The 23,459-nt window shown below is 48.9% G+C and overlaps 1 protein-coding gene across 7 annotated transcripts in view; it reads left to right on the top strand.

The window, feature by feature from the left end:
- RGS3 (regulator of G protein signaling 3) overlaps positions 1–23,459 on the top strand; it is a gene marked incomplete at both ends in the record, with an annotated part of 136,983 nt that overhangs the window by 80,358 nt on the left and 33,166 nt on the right. For 3 of the 7 annotated variants that reach the window (XM_080709631.1, XM_080709633.1, XM_080709635.1), the window contains one exon: positions 59–127. The exons of the other annotated variants lie outside the window; for them this stretch is intronic. In XM_080709631.1, coding sequence (XP_080565757.1) covers positions 59–127 — 69 coding nt within the window. Of the gene's footprint in view, positions 1–58; positions 128–23,459 lie in introns of those variants that run through there. 7 annotated transcript variants of the gene reach the window in all.

Below are 23,459 nucleotides of genomic sequence, written 5' to 3'. Positions count from 1 at the left end.
CAGGCAGCCCTGGCCTGAGTCGACAGTGAGCTAATTCCAGTTCTGTCTGGTTCCACAGAAACTCCACCCTTACGGCTCTCTCCAGCAGGAGATGGGCGGTCAACTCCACCAATGCTACCCAGGATAGAAGCTTTACCTCATCAGCACAGACTGTGATTGGCCAAGCAAACCCGAGGGCGGGACTCTGCTTCTGGCAACTTAACCCTTTCTGGGGCATCCCCTACCACAGAGTAACCTCATCTCAACTGGACCCAAAGCGGAGGACCAAGATGGTGGGCCTAGGGTCATCCTAGGGGAGTGGTCCTGAGGTTGTGTGTGGACTGACAACGGGAGGAGCGGAGTGTGAGAGGCCCTGGGAGCATGTGCAGACTGGCAGCAGGAAGTCCCCGATGGAGAAGACTCAGGAGCTTGTTCCCTCCAAGGAGCCAGAAGCCAAATGGCATTGGGCCTCTACTTTGGGGCAGCAGGAGAGGTTGGAGAGGCCACCCTGGTGGAGAACAACACCGTGAACTGCTGCTGCCAGAATACATCCCCACCCACTCTCCTCTTTGCATCTGGACATAGTCACTTGACCATTCAGGGGATATTTGGGTCATCTCCTTTGTTCCAGGTTCAATGTGAGGAGCTGGGGACACTGTGGGGGCGCCAGCTGGGCATGGCCTCTGCTCTCACCCAGAGTCCGGTATTAGCAGGGAATGAGCATTAAATAAACCACCACCAACACACCCGTGACCCCACACTGGGAGACTCTGTGCAGGCACAGAACAGAGGCCTCTAGAGGGCACCATCTCTAGATTGTTCTGTGTGGGGTGTGCAGAGGGGCAGGGCAGAGCTTGTAAGCTGAGACCTAGGAGGCCAGAAAGGAGCTGGCCAGCCCTTGGGAGAGAGCAGTCTAGGTAGACAGAACATCACGGGAAGTTTCTGCAGTGGGCGGGCGCTTGGTGTGCTGGAGGGGTGGAGAGAGGCAGAGGCGGCTTGTGCAGGACTCAGGTGGTGACTGTTTTATTGATTTCATTCGACATATAGTGAGGAGCCATGGAAGGCTTTTGAGGAAGGGAGTCACAGAGTCTCAGGGACATTTCTGCAAGATCAGATTGCAGATAGGGTAGGAGGCAAAGGTGAGGGGCCGATGGCTTGTCCTGGAGGGTGGCTGGGGGTGGTGGGTATGTGAATGCCAAGTTCCGGAATGAGAAGAGGTGATTCCCTGTCCCCCCACCCACTCCACCACCTGCCCTTGCTGCCTTGGGGATGTGAGTGAAGTGTAGGGCCTTCCTCAGAGGGCTGCCTGCTGGCCAGACCTGAGAAATGTTCCCGGAGTTGCGAGCAGTTCGTGCTCAGCCTGGCAGTGTGGGAAAGTTCGCAACCCAGGCCTTGGCCGTGGTGCCCACGCCCTCCCTCCGTCCTCTGCTGAGCAGTCTGATGGGAAGCTAGAACCCTCTGCTCTGGAAATGGCTTGCTTTCTGTAACATTCCTAAGGGTCAGGGACCGGGCTGGGTGTCTTCAATTGTCCTGCCACCAGGCAAAAGGAAGACCTGCTGAGGCTGCACGTCTGAGGGGAAGGGCTTATGGCAAAAGGGTACCCGTAAGACTGAGTCATTTGCATAGGAGAAAAGGATGAGAGAGGCTGGAGACTTAGCTCGGCTCCTGACTTGCATATCCTCTGTGTTTTCAGTTCCTTTAGAGAAGGTTCTTGTACCCTGTGAGTTTGTGCAGCTGCTATGGCCACCTGTACACAAAAAGTGGTAGCCTAGAAGAGTCTGTGTTCCTCACCTCCCATATGCGTCAGCAGTCTAAAGGGGTGGGATGGATCTGCAAGTGTTCAGGCTAATGGCCCTGCCTAGCAGGGCACAGACACTGCCTGGCCTGGCACAAGTGATATGGCGCATCTCTGCCAGCCAGGTCTCGACCCGCAGGGTGAATCCCGTGGCTGAGTAGCCGGCTCTGCACAGACGGCAAGCTGCATTTCGATTTCATTTGATTCCCTTAGAAAATGACATTAAGGGGAATGTGGGACACAAGAGAACGGACTGTCTGGGAAGGCAGCAAGATTGTCCCTCCAGCAGACAAGTGCGGGGACAGGAGCTCTGGCCGCAGAGAGCTGGAGCCTCTGAACACAGCGCCCCGCCCTGGGGATGGGACTTCCTTCCCAGTCAAGCACTCAGTGGAGCTGATGACCCATCAAGTCCAGACCCGGTGGGAAGTGCACAGGTGCTCCGGGTGGGCCCGGCACCGGTCCGTCCAGTGACTATGGTGCGCCACAGTGCTGCTGCCACGCTGCCTTCTGAATCGATGCAATAATTAATTTGGCTCCATGGGCTCGAGAAGATGAAATACGACCCGGTGGCCACTGCTCTTCGGCGTCCCAGTCCGTCCCAGCTGTTCAAGATGATGAGCAAGCTATGGAAATTGCATCTGAGAGTCATAATCACGGGAAACATGGCCGGCCCCTCCCACCACATAAATCCTGCTAAGAAGCACACAATGGCCTCTTTCCTGATGGGCCAATTGTCTTGGTTTGGTGTCTCGGCACAGGAGCTGGGAGGATGGGAGCACAGCCGTTCATTGTGGGGAAGGCCATCTGTGCCATTTGAGTACAAAGCGACCCTTTCAGTTCCCCCGCACACCCTCGGATTCCATTTTCATGTTTTCTTATGTCTTAGAGGCTCTGGGTCTTTAGAAACTCTCATCTCTCCTGTGAGCTGTTATGCTGCTGGGCCTCTTTTGGCCCTTTGGGAGTTGGAACAACATGGACCTTTATGAAATAACGACATTTATTTGTGTATGTCCTTTTTTAATGCTTTTAATTCCCCCCCCCTCAATTCTGCCCCCTAAACCCCTCATCTGTCACACACAGCACCAAGGCACCAAGAAGGTTCTGCAAAGTGGAGGTGCAGGCCGTTTTGCAGTATGGGGGACTCGCCAAAGTGAGAAGCCCACAGTAGAGCATGGGCTTCCGAGATGATAGCGGCGGTCCTCAGGCTCGGTCCCCTTAAGCTTCCCGGAAGGCTCCAAGAAGTAAAGTGGTTTATTCTAGGTCACAGAGCTGCTAAGAAGCCAAATTAGCCCTCCAGCTAAGGCTTTCCAGCCTAAGCCATTGTTCTTTCTAGATGCACAAGTTTGCTTTTAGGGATAGAAGCAGGACAGAATCATTTATCTCTTCCCAGAGGAGGCAGAAGGTGATTACCAGCGCGTTAGAAGTTTTGGCCCATCCAGCTGTAGAGGCGATGCTTTTAGTCAGGTGCGATGGGGTTCCTTATCCTCTCTGCTCTGCGGAGAAGAAACTTCTGGTATTCATTTCCTTGGACGGTGACCCAGGCTGAAAAGATCAATCTTTCCCCACCAAGATTTGAATGAGGTCAGATGGGAAAGGCCGGCACGAGCTCCTGAGACAGGCTCTCTGGCGCCGGAATGGTTGGGTTCCACGCTTCCCCTTTTGAGTCTGGTATTCGGGAGGATCAGCGGATAAGATCCTGGGGGACCGGCAGCAGTGGAACGTTGCCAAGTCCTGTGTCCAGGTCTTGCTAATTGGCTGATTTAAGATCTCAGCCCCAAGTGACTGGGAATCAAGTAGATTGGATTTTAGCTTCCCCGCGCTCCCTAAAAAAAGAAGCAGAGTCTATAGGCAGCCTCCAGCTCTCCTTCCTTCCTCCCTCCCTCGCCACTGGCCTGGCTGTGGGTAGACAGCCTTCTTCACCATCTTGCTCCTGGTCTCAGCCATCTTGTTATTCTTTTTTGCTCCTATGGAGCAGAGCACCGCCTTACCCTCTATTCTGTCTCAACCATCTCTTCTCCCAGGTTCCTCTCTGGAGAGGGTTACCTGCCACTCTCCCAGCAGTCCCCAGATCCTTGGTTTATGGGCAGAATGATAACGCTAGGTACTCTGATGAGCACACATACTGGGAGCCAGGCACCATGCCCAGCTTTTGACGCACACTGTCGCTTTTAATTCTCGCTGTAGCATTACGAGATTCGTTATCCTGTTACACATTGACTCCCATAAAGCCCCATGTGTAGATGAAGATGCCAGGTCTTAGAGGAGTGAAGAAACTTGCCCAGGGTAGCACAGCGAGTGGGCGGCTCAGATTGCAACCCCGCGTAGCCCCGCTCCAGACACCCGCTTTCAATTATTAGGCTCTACTGCTTTCTGCAGCTGGGAAGGGCTTTGGCAGCTGGGGTCACACTCCTACTTAAGGGCCATCATGGGAGGTCGTGGTCTTCAGGATAAAGCCCAGATATCTATCTGCTCTCTGGGCTCTCCTGCCTGCTCTACATTCCTGCTCTGCTCCTACAGCCTGGCCACGAGGGACGACTTCCCCCTCTCCAAAGTCCCTGCTCCTTCTGCCCATCTTTGCTGTCCCCACTGGCTGCGGTCCTCAACCTTCAAGGCTTAGCACCTCCTCTGAGACACCTTTCTCCTGCAGGATCAGAAGTCCCAGCGTCCCCATGCTCTCCCAGAGCCTTACGTTCACCCTTAGCATGGCAGGTCGGGCCTTGAGCCCCTTGGGAGCCAGCAGAGAGAGACCATGTTTTATTTGTCTTTCATTTTTTTGTTGTTGTCTAGTCCATACTAGGTGCCTGGTAGATGTGGTGGGATGAATGGGGCTGTCCAGTCCAATCCTCCTATGTTCTTGAATCTAGGTGAGGAAGCAGGCTCAAAATAGGGGAAGTGGCCTGGCCAAGGTCACTCAAGTTAGTGTCAGAGCCAGGGACAGAACTCAGGCCAGCTGACTCTCTGGGCTCAGAATTCCTCCTGTTGCCACTCAGCTTGGCAGATGCCAGAGCTTGGATTCCCACTCGGCCGATGAGGCCATCTGGCTAGGTTTGCATCAGAGTATGGTAGCACCTCTTTTCCATGTTGACATAGGATACCCTGGAGGGGAAGGAAGCCTAATCAGAGCTGCTGCAATGGTTCTTTTCCCCAGGATTTGGGGCTCCCCTCTCACGGAGTTCTTGCCTCAGAGAAAACCAAAGCCAGATTCTGAAGTTCTTTACTCCAGGGCTGACTTTGCTGGCACTTACTGCATGATCTTGAGCAAACTGTTTCACATCTCTGACCATCCAATTCATGACCAAGACACGGACATGAGGGAGTTGAACTTCAGTGGTCACTAGAAGTTCTCAGATTCCAAACTATTAGGCTATAACAATAAGGATCAGTATAGTGTAGCCAGCCCCTGAGAAAGGGCAGAGACCTTGACCTACCGCAGAAACCGGTTCAGATTCATCCTCACAGTCACCATCCCTGGACACGTACCTAGACCCTGGACACAGCTGAGTGCAGGGTTTCAGAGGGAAGGATGGGCAGGGTTCAAAGCCTTGGGACTCTGATAACAGGCAAAAGGAAGAAAGAAAGCAGACGTTTTAAGGCTTCACATATAAAGATGAGTGTGGATATGTGCAAACGTACCTGTTTATATTAACGCACTCGCAACACATAGCTATGCTTATGGGTCTTACGCTAGAAAGGCCAGCACATTAGAATCCTGCTCCTCCCCACCACAGGAGCCTCTTCCAGTCCCCGCCCCCTAGTAGGCCAGCACCAGGAGCTTTCCAACCCACTGCCTTCCAGCCCTCCTTGCTTTCTGCTCAGGTGGTTGGGCATATATGGGACTCTCCTTTGAGCTTCAGGCTAATTCTCAGGTAGGAGTCATGGTGATCGGTCTACAGTGCTTTGGGTGTCGAGCATGACTGGAAGTCCGCTTTAGACCCTTCCCCAGAAGTCGCCATTGACTTTTTTTTTTTAATTGCCTTTAAGCCGGGCGTGGTGGCGCACGCTTGTAATCCCCGTGCTTGGGAGGCTGAGACAGGAGGATCGCACAGGTTCGAAGCCAGCCTCAGCTACTTAGTGAGGCTCTCAGCAACCTAGTGAGACCCTGTTTCCAAATAAAATATAAAAATAGGTCTGGGAGTATAGCCCGGAGGTAGAAAGCCTCTGGGTACCACCAAAAAAAAAAAAAAAAAAAAAAAAAAAAAATTGCCTTTAACATCTATCTCACTCAGACAATGCTACTCAAGATAAATTTTCTAAAACGGGTGTCTTCTAAACATATGTTGGGCAGGTTTCTATTTTCTTTAATTTTACTATTGTAATGTAGTTTTCAACCATCTCTCCCCTACAGAGGAATGTTAAGGTGAAGTAGGCTAGCCTTGGAAGCTGACCATGACTTATAACACCATTTTCAGTGGGAAAAGGGATTCGGAAGTCGGAATTCACTCTTAGAAGACTTGGGAACACAACCCAACACATATCTAAAAGCAGAGTGTTTATATTGAGTAACTAGGATTTTGGTAGAACCATAGAATCTTCTCAAGTGGAACTGAAAATCCTTCGCAGCCCCACTGAGAGCAATCGATTAATAAGGTGATTTCTAGAAACCAGGACCAAGAGAAGGGCAGGAACTTAGCCAGGGGCACGTGGTCGGTAACTTTTGAAGATTCTTCTGGGCTGGGGTATGCGTGTGTTAGGGGGCCACAGACGATCTTGTATGGCTCTCCTTGTCTCAGTCAGCAACCCACTGTCTTGTCACTAAGCCACCACTTTGGGTTGTCACGGAAATAGTAAGAAACCAGGCTATAATGGCACGGGGAGAGGTTGTCTAGTCAGCCGGCTTGTCTAGAAATTCCTGGCGCGCACTTGCTGGAGCAGAATGAATGGGCAGCTGTGTTCTACCTGGAACAGAGAGTAGCTGGGCTGGTGGAGACACTCCCTGTTTCTAAAGATAGATGTTGCCACAGCTGCGAGAGGAAGAGGAGGGGGCTCCTTTGAGAGTTGCTGGGACTCCTCGCCCCTTCTTCTTCCTGCCAGGCCCTGTGCGAGGAAGTCTCACAGAGTCACTGAATTCAGACCCGGGAGGGTCCTGGAGCCACCAGCCAGCCCCAGACGTGGAGGCCCTGGGAGTGCAGAGAGGAGAGGTCTGGCCTGCGTCGTTGAGCCTGGGGAGAAAGTCCCAGAAGGCGTGCTGTTTTCCTTCTGCTGTTCCAGAGCCTGGCCCCAGGCCTTGGGAGGGTTTCTCTCACTGCTTCTGGGCGCACAGGGCCTGGGAACTCCTGGGGCCGGATGCAGTCAGCTTCCTGAGAGTCGCCCGGCAGGCGAGGGGTCCCCTGGCTAGTTCACCCCATGCCCTGACCTTGGCTGGCCGGCCTTCATCACGGTCCCTCCCCCTGACTGGTGTCCCCTCCCTTGCTAACTGGTTCTCTTATCGTCTCCTGCACAGTCTGCAGGGAGGGAGGACTAAGCTCTGCACTGAACTGGCCTGCAGGAGGAGGGCCTGGTGGTTGAGAACCTTTCCCTGCTCTGCCCCAGGTACAGGCAGAGGCAGCTCAGGGGCCTGCGGGCTTGCAGGCCGGCTGGCCAGGAGGTTCCAGTACCAGCGCGGCCTCTCATCAGCTATGGGTAACAGCTGGAACACCATCACACAGTCTCCAGTGATGACCACAGGGGATGTTTGTGCAAAGCATCTCCTATAGTAATGCTGCGGGTAACAGGTCCTTAGTAATGGGAGCACTACCATGAGGCGAAGATGGAGCAGGGAACACACTCTTGCTTCTCTAATGCCCCCCCTCCTGAGGCCTCACCCATGGGAACATGGCAGGGTCATTTTTTTTCTCTCTCTCTCTCTCTCAAATGCAGTTGCCTTTTTGTGTGTGTGTGTCTGTTGCAAAATTAATTAGTGTAATTGGTGTTTATTATAGATATTTAAAACAGAAGAATCAGGAGAAGGAAATGACGTCTACTACTCACCAGCACCCACAGATAACTATTGTTAACTTTTTTTGGGTGTAGCCTGTCAGGCATTTGTTTATACACACGTGTATCTTATTTGCAAATTGGGGTTACTGGTTCAATTTTCTAACCTGCTCTTTTGCATTTAACAGGATAGTATATCCATGTTTCCCTGTCAATAAATATCCTTTTTCAACACCATTTGTTGTGCCTGCAGAGTGCCTCATTGTGTAGATGAAACAGGCTTTATTTAAATCATCTCCAGGAGTTCATTCAACATTCAAATTGCTTCCAATTTTTCCTTGTTACAGACACCTGAGATAAAACATCCTTGTAGATCTGTCTTGGCGTTTCCAGCAGTCAGTTCAACATCAGTACATGTTTGACTTTCAATGATTATTTGTCGAATAAATAAATGTTTTGTTGGAACAAATTCCTGGTAGTAAAGTTTCTGGGCAAAAAAAAAGAGGATGCGTATTTGTAAGGTGGATTCTCAATCCCATTGCTGAATCGTTCTTTCGATTGGCTACACTAGGCTGGGTATGGTGGTCCACGTTTGTAATCCAAGTACTTGGGAAGCTGCGATAGGAGGATCGCAGGTTCCAAGCCAGCCTCAGCAACTTAGTGAGGCCATCAGCAATTTAGTGAGAACTTGTTTCCAAATACAAAAGAAAATAGGTCTGGGGGGATAGCTTGGAGGCAGAATCCCCCAGGTGCCATCTCACAGTACCACAAAAACCAAACCAAAAGAAAACCCCAAACAAACAAAAAACCAAGGCTGTACCGGTTTCTAATCCCACTTTAGAAGGAGCAGCTCATCCTGCTTTGCCTGGGTCTTTCCATTGTTAGCACTGAAAGTTCTGTTTGCCAGGAAATGTTGAGGTCTTGGTAAAAGAGTATCTATTTCCCTACTATCTATCTCAGCAGTGCAGTGTATTATTACATTTGTTTTTCCTTCGGTACTTGGGATTCAACCCAGGAACATTCTACTTCCAAGATATACCCCCAGCCCTTTTTATTTTGAAACTTGGTTTTGCTGTTACTGCAGCCATTCTAGGACATAAGATCCTCTTGTCTCAGCTTACCAAGTACTGAGATTACAGGTGTACACCATTGCACCCGCCTGTAATGTTGAATTGCCATTTTCTGGATGACTAACATCATATATATAAAAATTTTAAATACTTTCTGGCTTTGGTGGTGTGGTGGTCACTCTAGGATTATACAATGCTCACTTTTTTTTCCCTGCTTTGAACTTTATGGTTTTAGTTCAACTTTTAACATTTTTATCTGTGTGGAATTTACTTTGGTATCTAGTATGAGGAGGAATATTTTTCAGTCTTTCTGAATAATTATTCTCTACAAGGCTTGTGCATTATGTAGGGACAAGTCCTTTCTTATTACTATTCTTTAAAATTGTCCCACCTCATCACCAGGCGTGGTGGCACACCGCACGCTTGTAATCTCCGCACTTGGGAGGCAGAGACAGGAGGATTGCGCAGGTTCGAACAAAGCCAGCCGTGCTGGTTTAAGAGACCCTGTTTCCAAATAAAAAAGTATAAAATAGGTCTGGGAGTGTAGCCTGGAGGTAGAAGTTTCCATCCTCAGTACCACCAATATATATATATATATTTCCCCCCCCCAGGTCAAGTTTTGAAAAACATTTATATGTGACTCTCATATTTTTACTAATTTATTTGAAGAAATATAAATTCTTACTATATTGTGAATTAAAATATTTGCTTATTTAGTATTATGTATGTTCTTTTTTTTGCAGTACTAGGTATTCAACCTGGGGGCATTCTACCTCCAAGCTATACCCCCAGCTTTATTTTTATTCTTTATTTTGAAACAGGATCTTACTAAATTGTGGAGGGCTTCACTAAGTAGGTAAGGCTGGCTGTGAACCTGCCGAGCCTCTTGTCTCAGCCGTCCAAGTACTGAGATTACAAGCATGCACCATTACACATGGCTTATATATGTTCTTTAACTGATGATATACTTGAACAAAAAATTCTAAACTTGGGCTGGAAGCCAGGTATGGGTGGCACATGCCTATAATCCCAGCCACTTGGGAAGCTGAGGCAGGAGGATAGAAAATTTGAGGCCAGCCCAGGCAACATAGTGCTCAAAAACAAAAAACAACCCCCCAAAAAACCCCAAACCACAAAAAACAAACAAACTAAATTCTCCAAATGTTTATTCATTCACATATTATCTTACTAAATAATATCATATTGAAACGGGGGTTTCTTCTGAGCACCCAAGATGAAACGGGGGGGGGGGTTCTTGAGAAGAAACCCAGTGTTTCATCAAAGATGAAACAGAGTTTCTTGAGAAGAAACTCAGCGTTTCCTTACTTGGTTCTTGTCTACGGAGAGCAAAGAATGACAGACACCTGCAGACCACAGGAAGGGGAGTAAATGGTTTATTGGAAATAGCAGGGAATAGGGAAAAGTGGCCGAATACCCCATAGGGGCTGTCAGAACTCTGGAGTTCAGCAGCTGCCTTCAGGACAATACTTGAGAGTAGCCCAAGCTGAATGCCTTCAGTTGCAAGCTGCTTTCTCCCAGAGTCCACGCAATCTGCCAGAAAAGTGCAGGTCACCCCTAGGGGCCTTGATGTCCAGCAGAGGCCTTCAGGGCACTACCCGAGTGTAGCCCGGGCCATGTGCCAGTCAGCAGTCAGTTGCACCCCACCTTCTCTCAAGGCTAATGCGACGAGAGAGAGAGAGAGAGAGAGAGAGAGAGAGAGAGAGAGAGAGAGAGAGAGAGAGGGGCTCCCCAAAGGGGAGGGGTTTCCCGAGAGGGTAAAACCTATTTTGGTGACTGTGCTAGGGGTTTATATATGTCTGCATGTCCTCTATTGGTTGTGGTGAGTTTGGGATTTGGGGACTTCTGGGAAGCAGCTCTCAGAATTTGCATAGGGTATTTGCATGTCCTTTGAAGAGTCTCCTTTCAGTAGGAGTGTCAGACTTGCTCCAGTGATGTCTCCTGGGTTTGTTGATTAGTAAACAGATGATTTTGTGAAGCTTTGGTCCTTCTTATCTCTGAACCTTGGAATAGCTGATCTCTTTTAGGAACCTTGGAAGTTAATTAGTATTCCTCGCCCCTCAGGAAGTTAACTTTTTTTCTACGGAGGCCTCTTTCCTATCTGCCTATTTCCTTTCTATCTCCTCAATATTATAGGTAAATTTCTGTAACTCATCTATAAAAACTTAATGTATTACAGAAATCTTTCACATCAGTACTTAAAAAGTTCTCCATCTTTATTTTCAGTAGCCAGTGGGTCATAACTTACTGATCACAGTTCACTTGTTTCTAATGTTTTAAGGCTACAAATAATGTTTTAATACAGGACTGTCCTGTGGATCACATTTTTCTGTATTTTCTGTAGGGTGGGAATGACGTACACCACCAAAGTGCTCTGCAAAAGCTTTCCTTCCCTTTACTGCTCAACTCTACTGTGATTACCCTCATTTTTTTTTGGGGGGGGGGTGGTGGTACTGGGGGTGGAACCCAGAGGCTTTTTACCTCCGGTCTATACTCCCAGACAGCATTTTATATTTTATTTGGAAACAGGGTCTCACTAAGTTGCTGAGAGCCTCACTAAGTAGCCGAGGCTGGCTTCGAACCTGCGCGATCCTCCTGTCTCAGCCTCCCAAGCGCGGGGATTACAAGCGTGCGCCACCACGCCCGGCTCAGGACCTTACATCTTAATTGTCATTTGTCTGATGACGAGTGCTCTCCGGTTTCTTTTATATTTACTAATCACCTGCCCATCTTGCTTCCTCTTTGTCTTATCAGTTCACGGCATTTGCTCAGTGTTCTTACTTCAAGAGGGCTTTATGTGATTAGAAATATTAACATATGACTATAGGTTATAAATATTTTCTTTTTTCTTTTCTTTAAAAATTTTTTTATTGGTGCATTGTAGTCATACATCTTAATGAGATAAAAGACTTGTGTAGACAGACACGCACACATCACCCAGTTAGCCCATCCCCGATCCCCACCCCACCCCCTCCCATCCCTCCTTCCCATGCTTGGCTTAGTGCCTGACTCTGATAGGTTTAAGTACATCATGTGTTTAGCAGGTTTCCCTCTTCCCCTCTCCAATCCCCTCAGTTAGGTCGCCTTGTTTGCTCCTCTATGGGCTCTCCTTCTTCATCTGGAGTTCCTCCTGTGACCCATTTATCCCTAGCTTTCTCATATTAGGGAGAGCATCCGATTTCTTATTTTTTGCGACTGACTAATCTCACTTAGCATAATGTCCTCCAGTTCCATCCATTTCCCGGTAAATGATGTAATTGTGTTTTTCCTTATGGCCGAGTAAAATTTATAGGTTATCAATATTTTCTCAGGTTGTCATTTGCCTTTTAATTTTATTTATGCTGTCATTTACCATGCAAATACTTTTTTTTTCAATACAACATTTTTGTGATCGATTTTTTTGCCTTTGGGGAGGGTGTGACTATACTCTCTAAGGCCTTTCCTACCCTGAGGTTATGAAGAATGTTTTATTCTAGTACGTTTATCCTTTCATTCTTTTAATTTTTACATTTGTATTTTTAATTCATCTGCATTTGATTTAGTGCCTGGGGCTCTTATTCATTTGCCTCCCTCATATAATTGATCTTTTTTTTTTTAACTGTTTGTCCTTTTTTCTCTGAAAGTGAAAATTCATAGACAAATTTTCACATAAAGTTGGTTGCTTTTGAACTGACCCCCTCATTAACCTATCTATTTTGGCATCAGGTAGAAAATTGTCATAGCTTCATATTGTTTTAGTTGTATTAAACATCACAAAGCCAGTCCTCACTTTTCTTCTGCAAAATTGCCTATGGCATCCTAGCCAGGCATGGTGGTACACACCTGTAAGCCCAGCACTTGGGAGGCTAAGGCAGGAGGATCATAGATTTGAGGCCAGTCTTAGCAACTTAGCGAGTCTCTCAGCAACCTAGTGGAACCCTTTTTCAAAAACACAAAATAAAAAGGGTTGGGTATAGAATGCCCTTGGGTTTAATCCACAGTAACACACACACACACACACACACACACACACACACACATACACGTTATACATCCTGATTCTAGTCAGCTTGTGGTCTCTCTTCTACCTCCCTTCCTGATTGAACACCAGGCATTCTACCTCTGAGATACACCTCCAGCCCTATTTTATTTATTTATTTGTTTATTTATTTATTTGTTTGTTTGTTTTGCCAGTCTGGGGATGGAACCCGGGAGCATTCGACCTCCAAGCTATACCCCCTGCCCTATTTTTTATTCTTTATTTTGAAACAGGGTCTCACTAAGTTGTGTATGGCCTCACTTAAGTAGCTGAGGCCATCCGCGAACAACAATCCTCCGGTCTCAGCCTCCTGAATGCTGGGATTACAAGTGTGCACCACCATGCCCAGCTCCTATTTTTATTTTGTTTTATTTTATTTTATTTTATTTTATTTTATTTTTGCAGGTCTGGGGATGGAACCCAGGGCCACTTGACCTCCGAGCCACACCCCCTGCCCTATTTTTATTCTTTATTTTGAAACAGGGTCTCGCTAAGTTGCCGAGGGCCTCACTAAGTAGCTGAGGCTGTCTGTGAACTGCGATCTTCTGGTTTCAGCCTCCCGAATGCTGGGATTACAAAGCCTGTGCCACCACTCCTGGCTCCTATTTTATTTTTTATTTTGAAACGAGGTCTCACTAAGTTGCTGAGGCTGGCCCTGAAACTATAATCCTCCTGTCTTAGCCTCCCGGGTACTAGGACTGCAGGCATACACCACCGCGCCCAGTGTTTACACGTTTTTCACTCTCGGGCCTTTTACTAGACGTAGTTTGTCTTCACTCTGACAACGCATCACGAGCATGGCGGGTGGCTCATAAGTCTTAGTTTTCCACCCTACCTGCCAGGTAGTATTGAAAGCAGCTGGAATTTTAATTTCTGGTTGTTACCATTTTAAGACATCAGCCCTATTGTGTGTTAAAGGATCATTTATTTAAGGTTGCCCTGACCTCTCTCTTATGTTGTCTGCACAGTGGCTCTGGCTTCAGTGCTCCCCATTCTTCCTTCCACCAGCACCTCACCCTGGGCTTTGATTCCCTTTTGTTGAGAGACTTTTCTAGAAAGGGTCTGGGGCAGTACACTTCCTGAGTCCTGGTGAGTCTGAAAATGTCTGCCTTCACGTAGTTGGTAGTTGACGTGTATAAAGAACTCTGGGCTGATGGTCTGTCTCCTCTAAACCTAAGAGCAGTGCTCTGTGGTCTCTGAGCCCTTAGTGGTGTAGGAAGCGCTATTTACTTGATTTTCTCAAATTTCTTGAAGGAAACAGCAGGATTTTGCTTTCCAATCTTTGGTATTTGGGAATTTCACCAAGAAGTTCCTAGTTGCTTGTTTTTCTGGGTACTAACTCCGTAACCCCTTTCAGTCTGAAGACCTGAATTCTCCCTTAGAATTTTCTGTTAATTTTTGAGATTGGTAATGATCTATGTGTTCAATTCCTTTTTCTAGAATTTCTACTATAAATAACGATTATGATGATGATGATGATGATTATAATAATAATAGTACTAAACATTTATGAAGCATGCTTTCCTCCGCTAGAATATGTAAGCTGCCCCACACTATTTTATTTCAACGCTGGGGATGGAACCCAGGGCCTCACACATGCCAGGCAAGTGCTTTACCACCGAGCCACACCTGCCCTCAACATTATTATTATTACCCCCAATTTAACAAAAGAGCCGCGAGGTAACTTTTTATTTGTTTGTCTGTCTTGGTGGAGCTGGGAACAAACCCACGGGCATTCTACCGCTGAGCTATGCCCTCAAGTCCTATTTTATTTTTATTTTGAAACAGGATCTTGCCAGGTTGATGAAAGTCTCATTACCCACTGAGGCTGCCCTCGAACCTGCGATCCTCCTGTTTCTGCCTCCCAAGTGCTGGGATGACTGGCATGAGTCACAACGCCCGGATTGGTTACTGTTATTATACTCCTCACTTGTCGAGTCCACCCCCAGAGCCACGCCTGACTCCAGAGATTTGACAGCTAGGGACTCCATAACCAATGGGGGAAAGCCTGGGGGTTCTAGAAGGATGGACTGAGTCACATCGAGCTACTGAGGACCAGAGAGGGGCAGGGGCGATCCAATTTCCCCAGTGAACTTGGAGTTGGGACTCTTCCCCTCCCTTCCATTTCTGCGCTATCAGTCACCCTCGTCCATCCTCCTCGCAGTCCCCAGGACTCCTGAACAGCCTCTGGGTGGATCTTCCTGTGCCTGCTCCTGTCCCTTTACTTGCCACTCTGAACAGCAGCCAAGAGAACTCTTCTGTTGAGCAAACTTAGTCACCTACGCATTGCTGAAAGTTTGTTGAATGACTACATGAATGAACACATGCTTTTGGAGTGTCTAATATGCTAATCACGGGTGATACATTAGTCAGGACAAAAGCCTGACTCAAAGTAGATTCAGCCAGTAAGCGGAATTCATTGGATTATGGGGAGTTGCCTAGTTAGATCAAGGCCTCGATCGATGTCACCAAGAACTAGCTATTTCTTGGCTCTGCCTACGTATGTGCTGGGTCATTCCCTCCGTGGTGTAGGAGAGCTGCCAGAAGTACCGGGGTGATAGCCCTACAGTCTGACTCTGTCAATCATTTCGACAGTAGTCCCCGGGCCTGAGTCCCATTGGCCTATGCTGGGTCTGGTGCCCATCCCAGTCACCGAAGACAGCGGGATAGGATAGACTGACTGGCGGAGGCCCAGGCCCCATGCCTGTCTCTGGAGTGGGCGATGCATCAATTCCATTTTAATCATCTGATTTGAGAATGAAGGAGGGAGATGTTTCTCTGATGGCCAAAGGGTGAACGGAGGCTGGTCAGGCCAGAGCTCAGGAGTCCTCCTTTATTCTGTTTATCCACCAGCAAAGTCTTCATCCCTATAAAGTTAACAGCCTAGAGTGGTAGAGGGACGGTTACAGGAGGGCCCGACGCCGACCATGAGCACAGGGAATAATTCCATCACAGTTCTGACCAAGGGCTCCGTGTAGAATGACTGTTGGAGAGTTTCCGAGGCAGAGAGAGGACAGAGGGTTGGGATCTACGAAGACTGTCCCAGGGGAGGACCTCAAAGCAGGTCAGTGTAGGCGGAGGAACGAGGAAGGTGGCAAAACAGGAGATGAGGCTGGAGGAGTACTGGGGCCAGGTGTAGGGCCTGAAAAGCCAGGGCCAGGAGTTTGAACTTTGTCCTTGGGGCAGTGGGAGCGGCTTTAGTTGGATCCGAGGTGCAGAGAGCTCCCTTGGCCTGGGGGAGGAGGAGGAGCCCGGGAGGCTTGATGTGGGACTAGGGTGGAGGCGCTAGGGATTGAGAGATGAAAGGTCCACGCGGTGTGTAGGAAGTAAGATGGACAAGATGTAGTGATTGATGGCTGAGAGAGGGATAATGCTCAGTAGCGTGGCTCAGGCAAATGGCAATGGCAGTGCCACTCTGAGCCAGGAGCAGCGGAGGAGGGACAGTTGTGTGACCCGGCAGTGAGTTCCACGGTTGGCGCAAGTAGTATGAACCGGCCCGAGTCGCTGCGCTCCCATAGAATGAGGCTTTTTCAGTCATGGCCTCTAGCCCGCCCGCAGAGAAGGAAGGGCTGCTTGCTTTTGTAGAACTCACAATAGGTACGGTTTGTTACGTTGGTTTGACAGCACCCGCACCGGCCTGCGCCCTTCTCCCCGGGGCCCATCTTCTGATTCCAGGCTTAGATGTTGCAATGTCCAGTTGCCATGACGGTTGCTAAACACCCTCAGTCTTGCTACCTATTACACTGCAGAGCGGCGATAAACCCTTCGTGAACCAGCACCATATTTTTTTAAATATTTTTTTTATTGGTGTATTGTAGTCATACATCTAATGGGATAAAAGACTTGTGGAGACATACATGCACACATCACCCAATTAGCCCTCACCCAATCCCCACCCCATTCCCTCCCCGTCCCTCCTTCCCATGCTTGGCTTAGTGGTTGACTGATATGTTTGTTTAAGTACATCATGTGCTTTAGAGAGTTTCCCTCTCCCCCCTCCCATCCCCTCAGGTCGCCTTATTTGCTCCTCTATAGGATCTCTTTCTTCACCTAGAGTTCCTCCTGTTACCCATTTTCCCCTAGCTTTCGCATATTAGGGAAGGCATCTAATTTCTTATTTTTTTGTGACGGACTAATCTCACTTAGCATAATGTCCTCCAGTTCCATCCATTTCCCTGTAAATGATGTAATTGTGTTTTTCTTTATGGTTGAGTAAAATTCCATTGTGTACATATCCCATAGTTTGGCAATCCATTCATCTGTTGATGGACATCTTGGCTGGTTCCATACTTCGGCAATGGTGAATTGTGCAGCTATGAACATAGGTACACATGCATAGATACGTATGCATTAGATTGGTTTCCTTTCTTTTGGGTAGATACGCAGAAGTGGTATTGCTGGATTAAATGGTAAGTTCGTTCCCATTCTTCTGAGGATCCTCCATACTGTTTTACAAAGTGGTTGCACTAACTTGCAGTCCCACCAACAATGTTTTAGAGTTCCCACTTCTCCACATCCACGCCAACATTTGTTGTTTGTGTTTTGAATGATTGCCATTCTAGTTGGATTAGGTGAAATCTCAGGGTAGTTTTGATTTGCATCTCTCTGATTGCCAATGATGTTGAATATCTTTTTCATGTATTTATTGGCTTTCTTCTTTCATGAAGTTTCTATTTAGTTCGCTTGCCCATTTTTTATTGGATTTTTTTAGTGCCAATTTTCTTGAGTTCTCTGTATAGTCTAGATATTAGCCCTCTATCAGAGGAGTAGTTGGCACAAATCTTCTCCCATTCTGTTGGCTCTCGATTGAGGTTCTTGATAGTTTCCTTTGCTGTACAGAAGCTCTTCAGTTTCTGTCGCGTCCCTCGACCAGCGATTAAGACACGACACGAAGCTCTTCTTGCAAGCCGTTTATTCAGGATACTCGTAATGGCGGAATGGCGAAGATCTGCCTCGCGCAGGGCATTATAAACATTAACTCACCCAATCACTTCTTGCCACATCTCACTCACTCACTGGCTCACGCTCGTCAGGTCACCACCACGTCATGTGTTACGCAACCCTAGCCTCCAAATATGGAGTTGCTTCCTGCACAGCCATGTGCCTAATCAAGCTCAGAGGCAGGAAGCCGGCGCCATCTTTCAATGGCGGCTCACCACAATTCCCCCTTTTTGTTTTTATAGGCAACAGGTAAGAGCAGAGGTTTGACCCCTATTAATCACTGGCACCTTTTTCTAGGGACGGGTACTTGGGTGCCTAACCCGTGTGCAGTCAAGCGTACTCTTCCTGAGGACCAAACTTGTGCCCTCAGCTGCAGTGCTTTGCCTTGCAACCTGAGCCACTATGCCTTAGCTGCCACGAGCCAGGCTTGGGGTGATTGTCCTGCCTCGATAGCCACACAGGCCTGTATAAACATGGCTGTATTATGATTAGAACTTTGGCGAAGACGAGCAATGCACCAGACACAAAACAACACAGCCACAACCAATAATCCCATCAAGGCCCCCAATTCAGCCCATTCCTTTAGATGATTCATGGCACGAGTTATCCAAGATGACAGTCCTTCGGCCAAACTGATGTCCACACGAGTCGAGTTGACGGTGACCATGGCAGTGCGTAATCTCTCTAGTTGGGTTTCAAATTCTCCCGTCCAGTTGCCTAAAAGATAAATTGACAACTCCCGAGACAGGTTAGCGGCTTTTATAAAGTTTTTGTATTGAACGCTGGTAACACAGAGACCAGGATATCTCCATTCACATCCAAGCTGTGCAAGCTGCCATAATACCTCAACTTGTTCTTAATTTTGGTTAGATTACCAGCAGATTTCCCTGAGCTCCTAAGGGATTTCCATGCTCTAATAGCACAAAAATTTATTTGATTATAAACTTCCAAAGGAAGTCGGGTTTGGTTTTGGGCATGTAGCCCTTGTCCTAAAATCATATCTCGATCCCATTGAGGATTTCCAGCAAGAGCATTAGCAGCAGCCTGATCAGAGGCATATTCTATGTTAAAGGCCTTCCATTCCAAAATTGTCCAGGGGTGAGGCATGCTCGTGTTAATCCATTCCAGTCCCCTGGCGTCATGCAGTTTCTAGCCAGAGCTTCCACTTGGGCTAATGTAAAGGAAGCTGTGACCCCATACATGCGAACTGATTCTGCTAATGCCTTAATGACCTTAAAATCAAGGGGTTCATAAAAACAAGCACCCTGTGTATCTTGAAAAATAGGAAAGGCCAACGGGAGCTCAGTTCTAACACGTGACCAAACTTGAGGGCAAAAGGAATTATGAGATCCCTGAGTGGAGGATGGTAAGGATGGCGGTGGCCCAGGAGGAGGATCTTGTAAACCTGAGGGCATAGGAAAGTCCGGATCTAATTTAGGCAAACGAGATTTTTTCGAGGCTGAATGAATTGACACACAGGCCATTTGTTTCTTTAACGAACCCTTTTCTTCATCAGAAGAATCAGAAGAGGAGTCTGGCCCTTTAAATTCAGACAAATTCGGATAGAGTGAGGAACAGACAGGTTCCTTTGCTTCACTAACTGCCCGTTCTGACTTATGCTTTTCAGATTTCTGTTCTTTGAGTAACTCGAGGGCGGTTTGCCCTTCCTTAATAGCATCATCATATTTTTGATCTTTTAAACAACCTTTGACCAATTTCCAAATAGGTAGAACACAGGGATTAAGGCTTCCCTGTTGCTTGGCATATTCAAGATCTCGACCAAGCTTTTCCCAACTAGGAACTGTCAGGTTACCTGAGACAGCAAACCATGGAGCAGCTCTGTCACAATCATTTAAAAATTTCTCTAAAGTAGACTCTCTAAATTCTAAACTTCTAGAATAAAGTAGCTCCTGGAGAGCCAAAAAAATTGGATGAGACTGTGAAGCCCCCATCCCAAAACTAAGCTCAAAATGAAATTCAAAAATGGTCCGCCTTAATCGCGGCTCTACCTTCGCGTTCCCGCGTCTGCTTTAACCGCAATTCCACTTTCACTTTTTCGCGTCTGCTTGACCGCAACAAATGGTCCGCCTTAATTGCGGCTTTACCTTTGCTTTCCCGCGTCTGCTTTAACCGCAATTCCACTTTCACTTTTTCGCGTCTGCTTGACCGCAACTCCACTTTCACTTTCCCGCGTCTGCTTTAACCGCAGTTCCACTTTTCACTTTCCCGCGTCTGCTTGACCCGCGGCTCTACTTCCACTTTCCCGCGTCTGCTTTGATCGCAGCTCTACTGTCACTTTCCCGTCTGCTTTGATCGCAGCTCTACTGGATTTGCTCTCCCCTTATCCACAGGTGAGAGCCGTTACCCGCATTTTTTGCGGACCCCCCAACTTACCAGGGGACTTACCGGTGCACCTTCCCTGACGACAGCAAGTTCTGAGCTTCACGCACGGGAGCTGTTTTTTCCCCGTACGGGCCACCAGTTGTCGCGTCCCTCGACCAGCGATTAAGACACGACACGAAGCTCTTCTTGCAAGCCGTTTATTCAGGATACTCGTAATGGCGGAATGGCGAAGATCTGCCTCGCGCAGGGCATTATAAACATTAACTCACCCAATCACTTCTTGCCACATCTCACTCACTCACTGGCTCACGCTCGTCAGGTCACCACCACGTCATGTGTTACGCAACCCTAGCCTCCAAATATGGAGTTGCTTCCTGCACAGCCATGTGCCTAATCAAGCTCAGAGGCAGGAAGCCGGCGCCATCTTTCAATGGCGGCTCACCACAAGTTTCATGCAATCCCACTTATTGATTCGCCTTTTAGTTTCTTGTGCCTGTGGGGTCTTGCTGAGAAAGTTTTTCTCTGTGCCTCTGTGTTGCAGTGTTGGACCTATGCCCTTTTCAAGGAGCCTCAAGGTCTCTGGTCTACAGCACCATACTGCAGAGCACATTTTGAATTAATAGATCTAGTCCAACCCCTGGGCACCTTTTAGAGAAAGGGAGACTGAGACTCAGAGAAGAGAGTGGCCTTGCTCCAGAATTTGCGAAAGATAGCAGCAAAATTAGCAACTCAGTGCGGTTTTTTTCCCCCACTGACCTTCTGTTTGGATGGTCTGGCTCAAGCCCAATAGTCCAGGCAGTGAGTGGACCCGGGGGAGTGCATGGATGAGCTGCATCGAGCAGCCAAGGCCACAGGTCAGCCTCCCGGAGCTCAGTCAGTGGCCGGATACTGCCCAGGAACTCGGGTTGTTAGGACATAGCCTGGGCCTGGAGCTGGCACAAGCGCCGTGGGTCGAGGATTGCTCCCCGGGGCCCGAAATCTCAGGCCAGCGTGTGGCCAGTTGGGCTAGAGCCAGGAAGGGAGATGGTCATGGCGCCTGGCCATCCTGTGCTGTGCAACCACCCAAGGTCAGGCTGATATGGGTGAGGTGAGGGCGAAATGCCTCTGGGCTGGAGGCAGAAGCCGGTCAGCAGCTGTCCTTAGGACCTGAGCTCTTTATAGCAGCCATTGGCTTCCTGGTCGCGGATGTAGGCTTCTCCTTGCCTGGCCAGGAACTGCAGTTCCCAGGAGCAGGCTGGGCTTGTCCTTTGCTGTCTGAGGTCACCAAGGAAGGGCGATGGCAAGGGAAGAGACGTTGAGGAAATGTGAGTTTAGGACCAGAACATGCAGTTCCATGCCCAGGCCTTGGAGCCAGACTGTTTCGGGTGTGCTGCTTTTCTGTGTAGCCTTTCTGCGCCTTAGTTTTCTGACCTCTCAGATGGGCATGATGTTCATAGCCTGCTGTTGATAAACAGTAGTGATTATCAGCTATTAGAACGTGCCAGCCATGTGCCGGGCTCTCCTGTTACCCCTCAACAGCTACGCTCACGTAGAATGCTACCATTTATGTGAGCCCTCTCCAGATAAATTCTGTCCTCTTATAGATGGTAGTAATGATACCACCACAGTGGTGGCTGCTATCTATGGAGCCAGCCACGTCACACGCACCCCTTCATCCAGACCCCCGCGCAGCCCAGTGAGACAGATGGGAGTGACCCTATTTTACAGATCAGGAAACTGAAAGTCGGATACATAAAATGACTTGTCCCATATTAATTCACACTCAAGAGTTTTTGGACTCCAAAGGCTGTGCTCTTCCCAGACACTACTGGCTGAGCCAATTCCTTTAGCGAGAGAGAGCTGAGAGGGGTGTGGGACTGGCCATGCAGGGGGGAGGTGGGCTGAGGCTCCAGGTCCTGGCCTCACTTTAGAGATGGAGGGTAGAGGCTGTGAAGGGGAAGGGACTTACCCTGGACTCTGCAGGCCACAGGCAGGAGCTGCCCGTGAACATGAACCTAGAGACACTTGCTCCATCCTCCTCCACCCCATCAGTTGTGGCATGTGTCCCCCAAACATAGCTCGTGCCACTGGGAAGAGCAAGGTCTACACCTTAGCAAGCAGCAGGAGAGCGTGCGCCCTGCCACGGCCTTAGGACCCTAGAGGTTAAATCGTGGCAGCATTGGTGTCCAAATCTGCTATGCCTGCCCACCTCTTACGTGCATCCCGGGAGCAGGCTGCCACTCTGCCAGCTCTGTACCTTGGCTCCTAGCATGGGCTTCAGCACAGAGCAGGGGCTCAGAAATCAAAGTTTCTTGGCTGACCCTGTGCTGGGGAAGGTTTATCTGCCTGGAGTCTACAGACCCCCAAACCAGGGCTGTGAGCCCCGTGAGGAAAAGCCCAGCGTTTCCTAGGTGGGTGGCACACCCAGAGCTTGGGCTGGGTGGGCGTGTTCAGAGGACATCGCCAAGACTCCCCATCCCCCAAGTGGTGTCTGTGTGGAAGGCAAAGTGAGTTTCTGTCTGTGCAGACTCTAGACGGGGTCTTGAGAATACACCCCAGGAAAACTGAGCCTAACTCAGAGGCAGGAAGGGCAAGACAGGAGACCTCGAGGCAGTGTGGGTAGGGGGAGAGCGGCCTGTCCCCAGCATCTGGGCAGTATCCTCGGGCCACTGTTGCACCTCCCCAGGACCTCTCTGAAGCCCGGGGCCCTGCCTGGCGATCCTGCCCTCCCAAAGTGGGATGTGGTCCCTGCTGACTGCCCAGGTCCCAGCCCTGGAGCTGTAGGGAGTTGGTCCAGGGTAGGCTGCATAGCCAGCTGCCTTTCAGTACACTGGTGGGTTGGTCTGGGCTTGCTCCCTGGCTCTGTACCTACTGTTGTGGGATCTCCAGCACGTTGTGTAATTTCTCTCCAGTGATCTACCTGTGAAATGGGGATATTAGAAATCTGATAACATTCTGAAGACTTAATGAACCAAGAATGAGAAGGGCTTAGAAGAGTGCTTGCATAGTGTGTTAAATAATTGTTAAATATGCCAGTCAGTAAGCGGGGCCAGGCCCTGAGTGCCCAGGTTCTAACCCCTGTGGCCCGTAGGCCCGCCGGGTCTCCTACTCCTTAGGTCCTGTTTCCCTCTGTCCTGACAGCACCGTCGCTTGTGTAGGGCTGAGGAGCACCGGGATGTGTGGAAGGGGCACTGGACATGGACTCAGCAACCTCTGCCCCCAGTCTTGTCACCTGGCTCCTTTTCCTTGGCAAAGTCACCCTCACTGCACCTCTACTTCACCAGCTGTACACGGGGCGGAGGAGTGAAAGGTCTCCAAAGGCCCTCTAGTTGTCAGCGGCTCCGGTCCCTGCCCAGGCTGTAGGCTGGTAGGGCCGCTGCTCTGCTGTTGGTGTCTGGGGCCA

The sequence above is a fragment of the Muscardinus avellanarius genome, assembly GCF_963383645.1.
Source record: "Muscardinus avellanarius genome assembly, chromosome: 13".
In the NCBI taxonomy this organism is placed as follows: domain Eukaryota; kingdom Metazoa; phylum Chordata; class Mammalia; order Rodentia; family Gliridae; genus Muscardinus; species Muscardinus avellanarius.
This window is presented reverse-complemented; position numbering and strand designations above follow the sequence as displayed.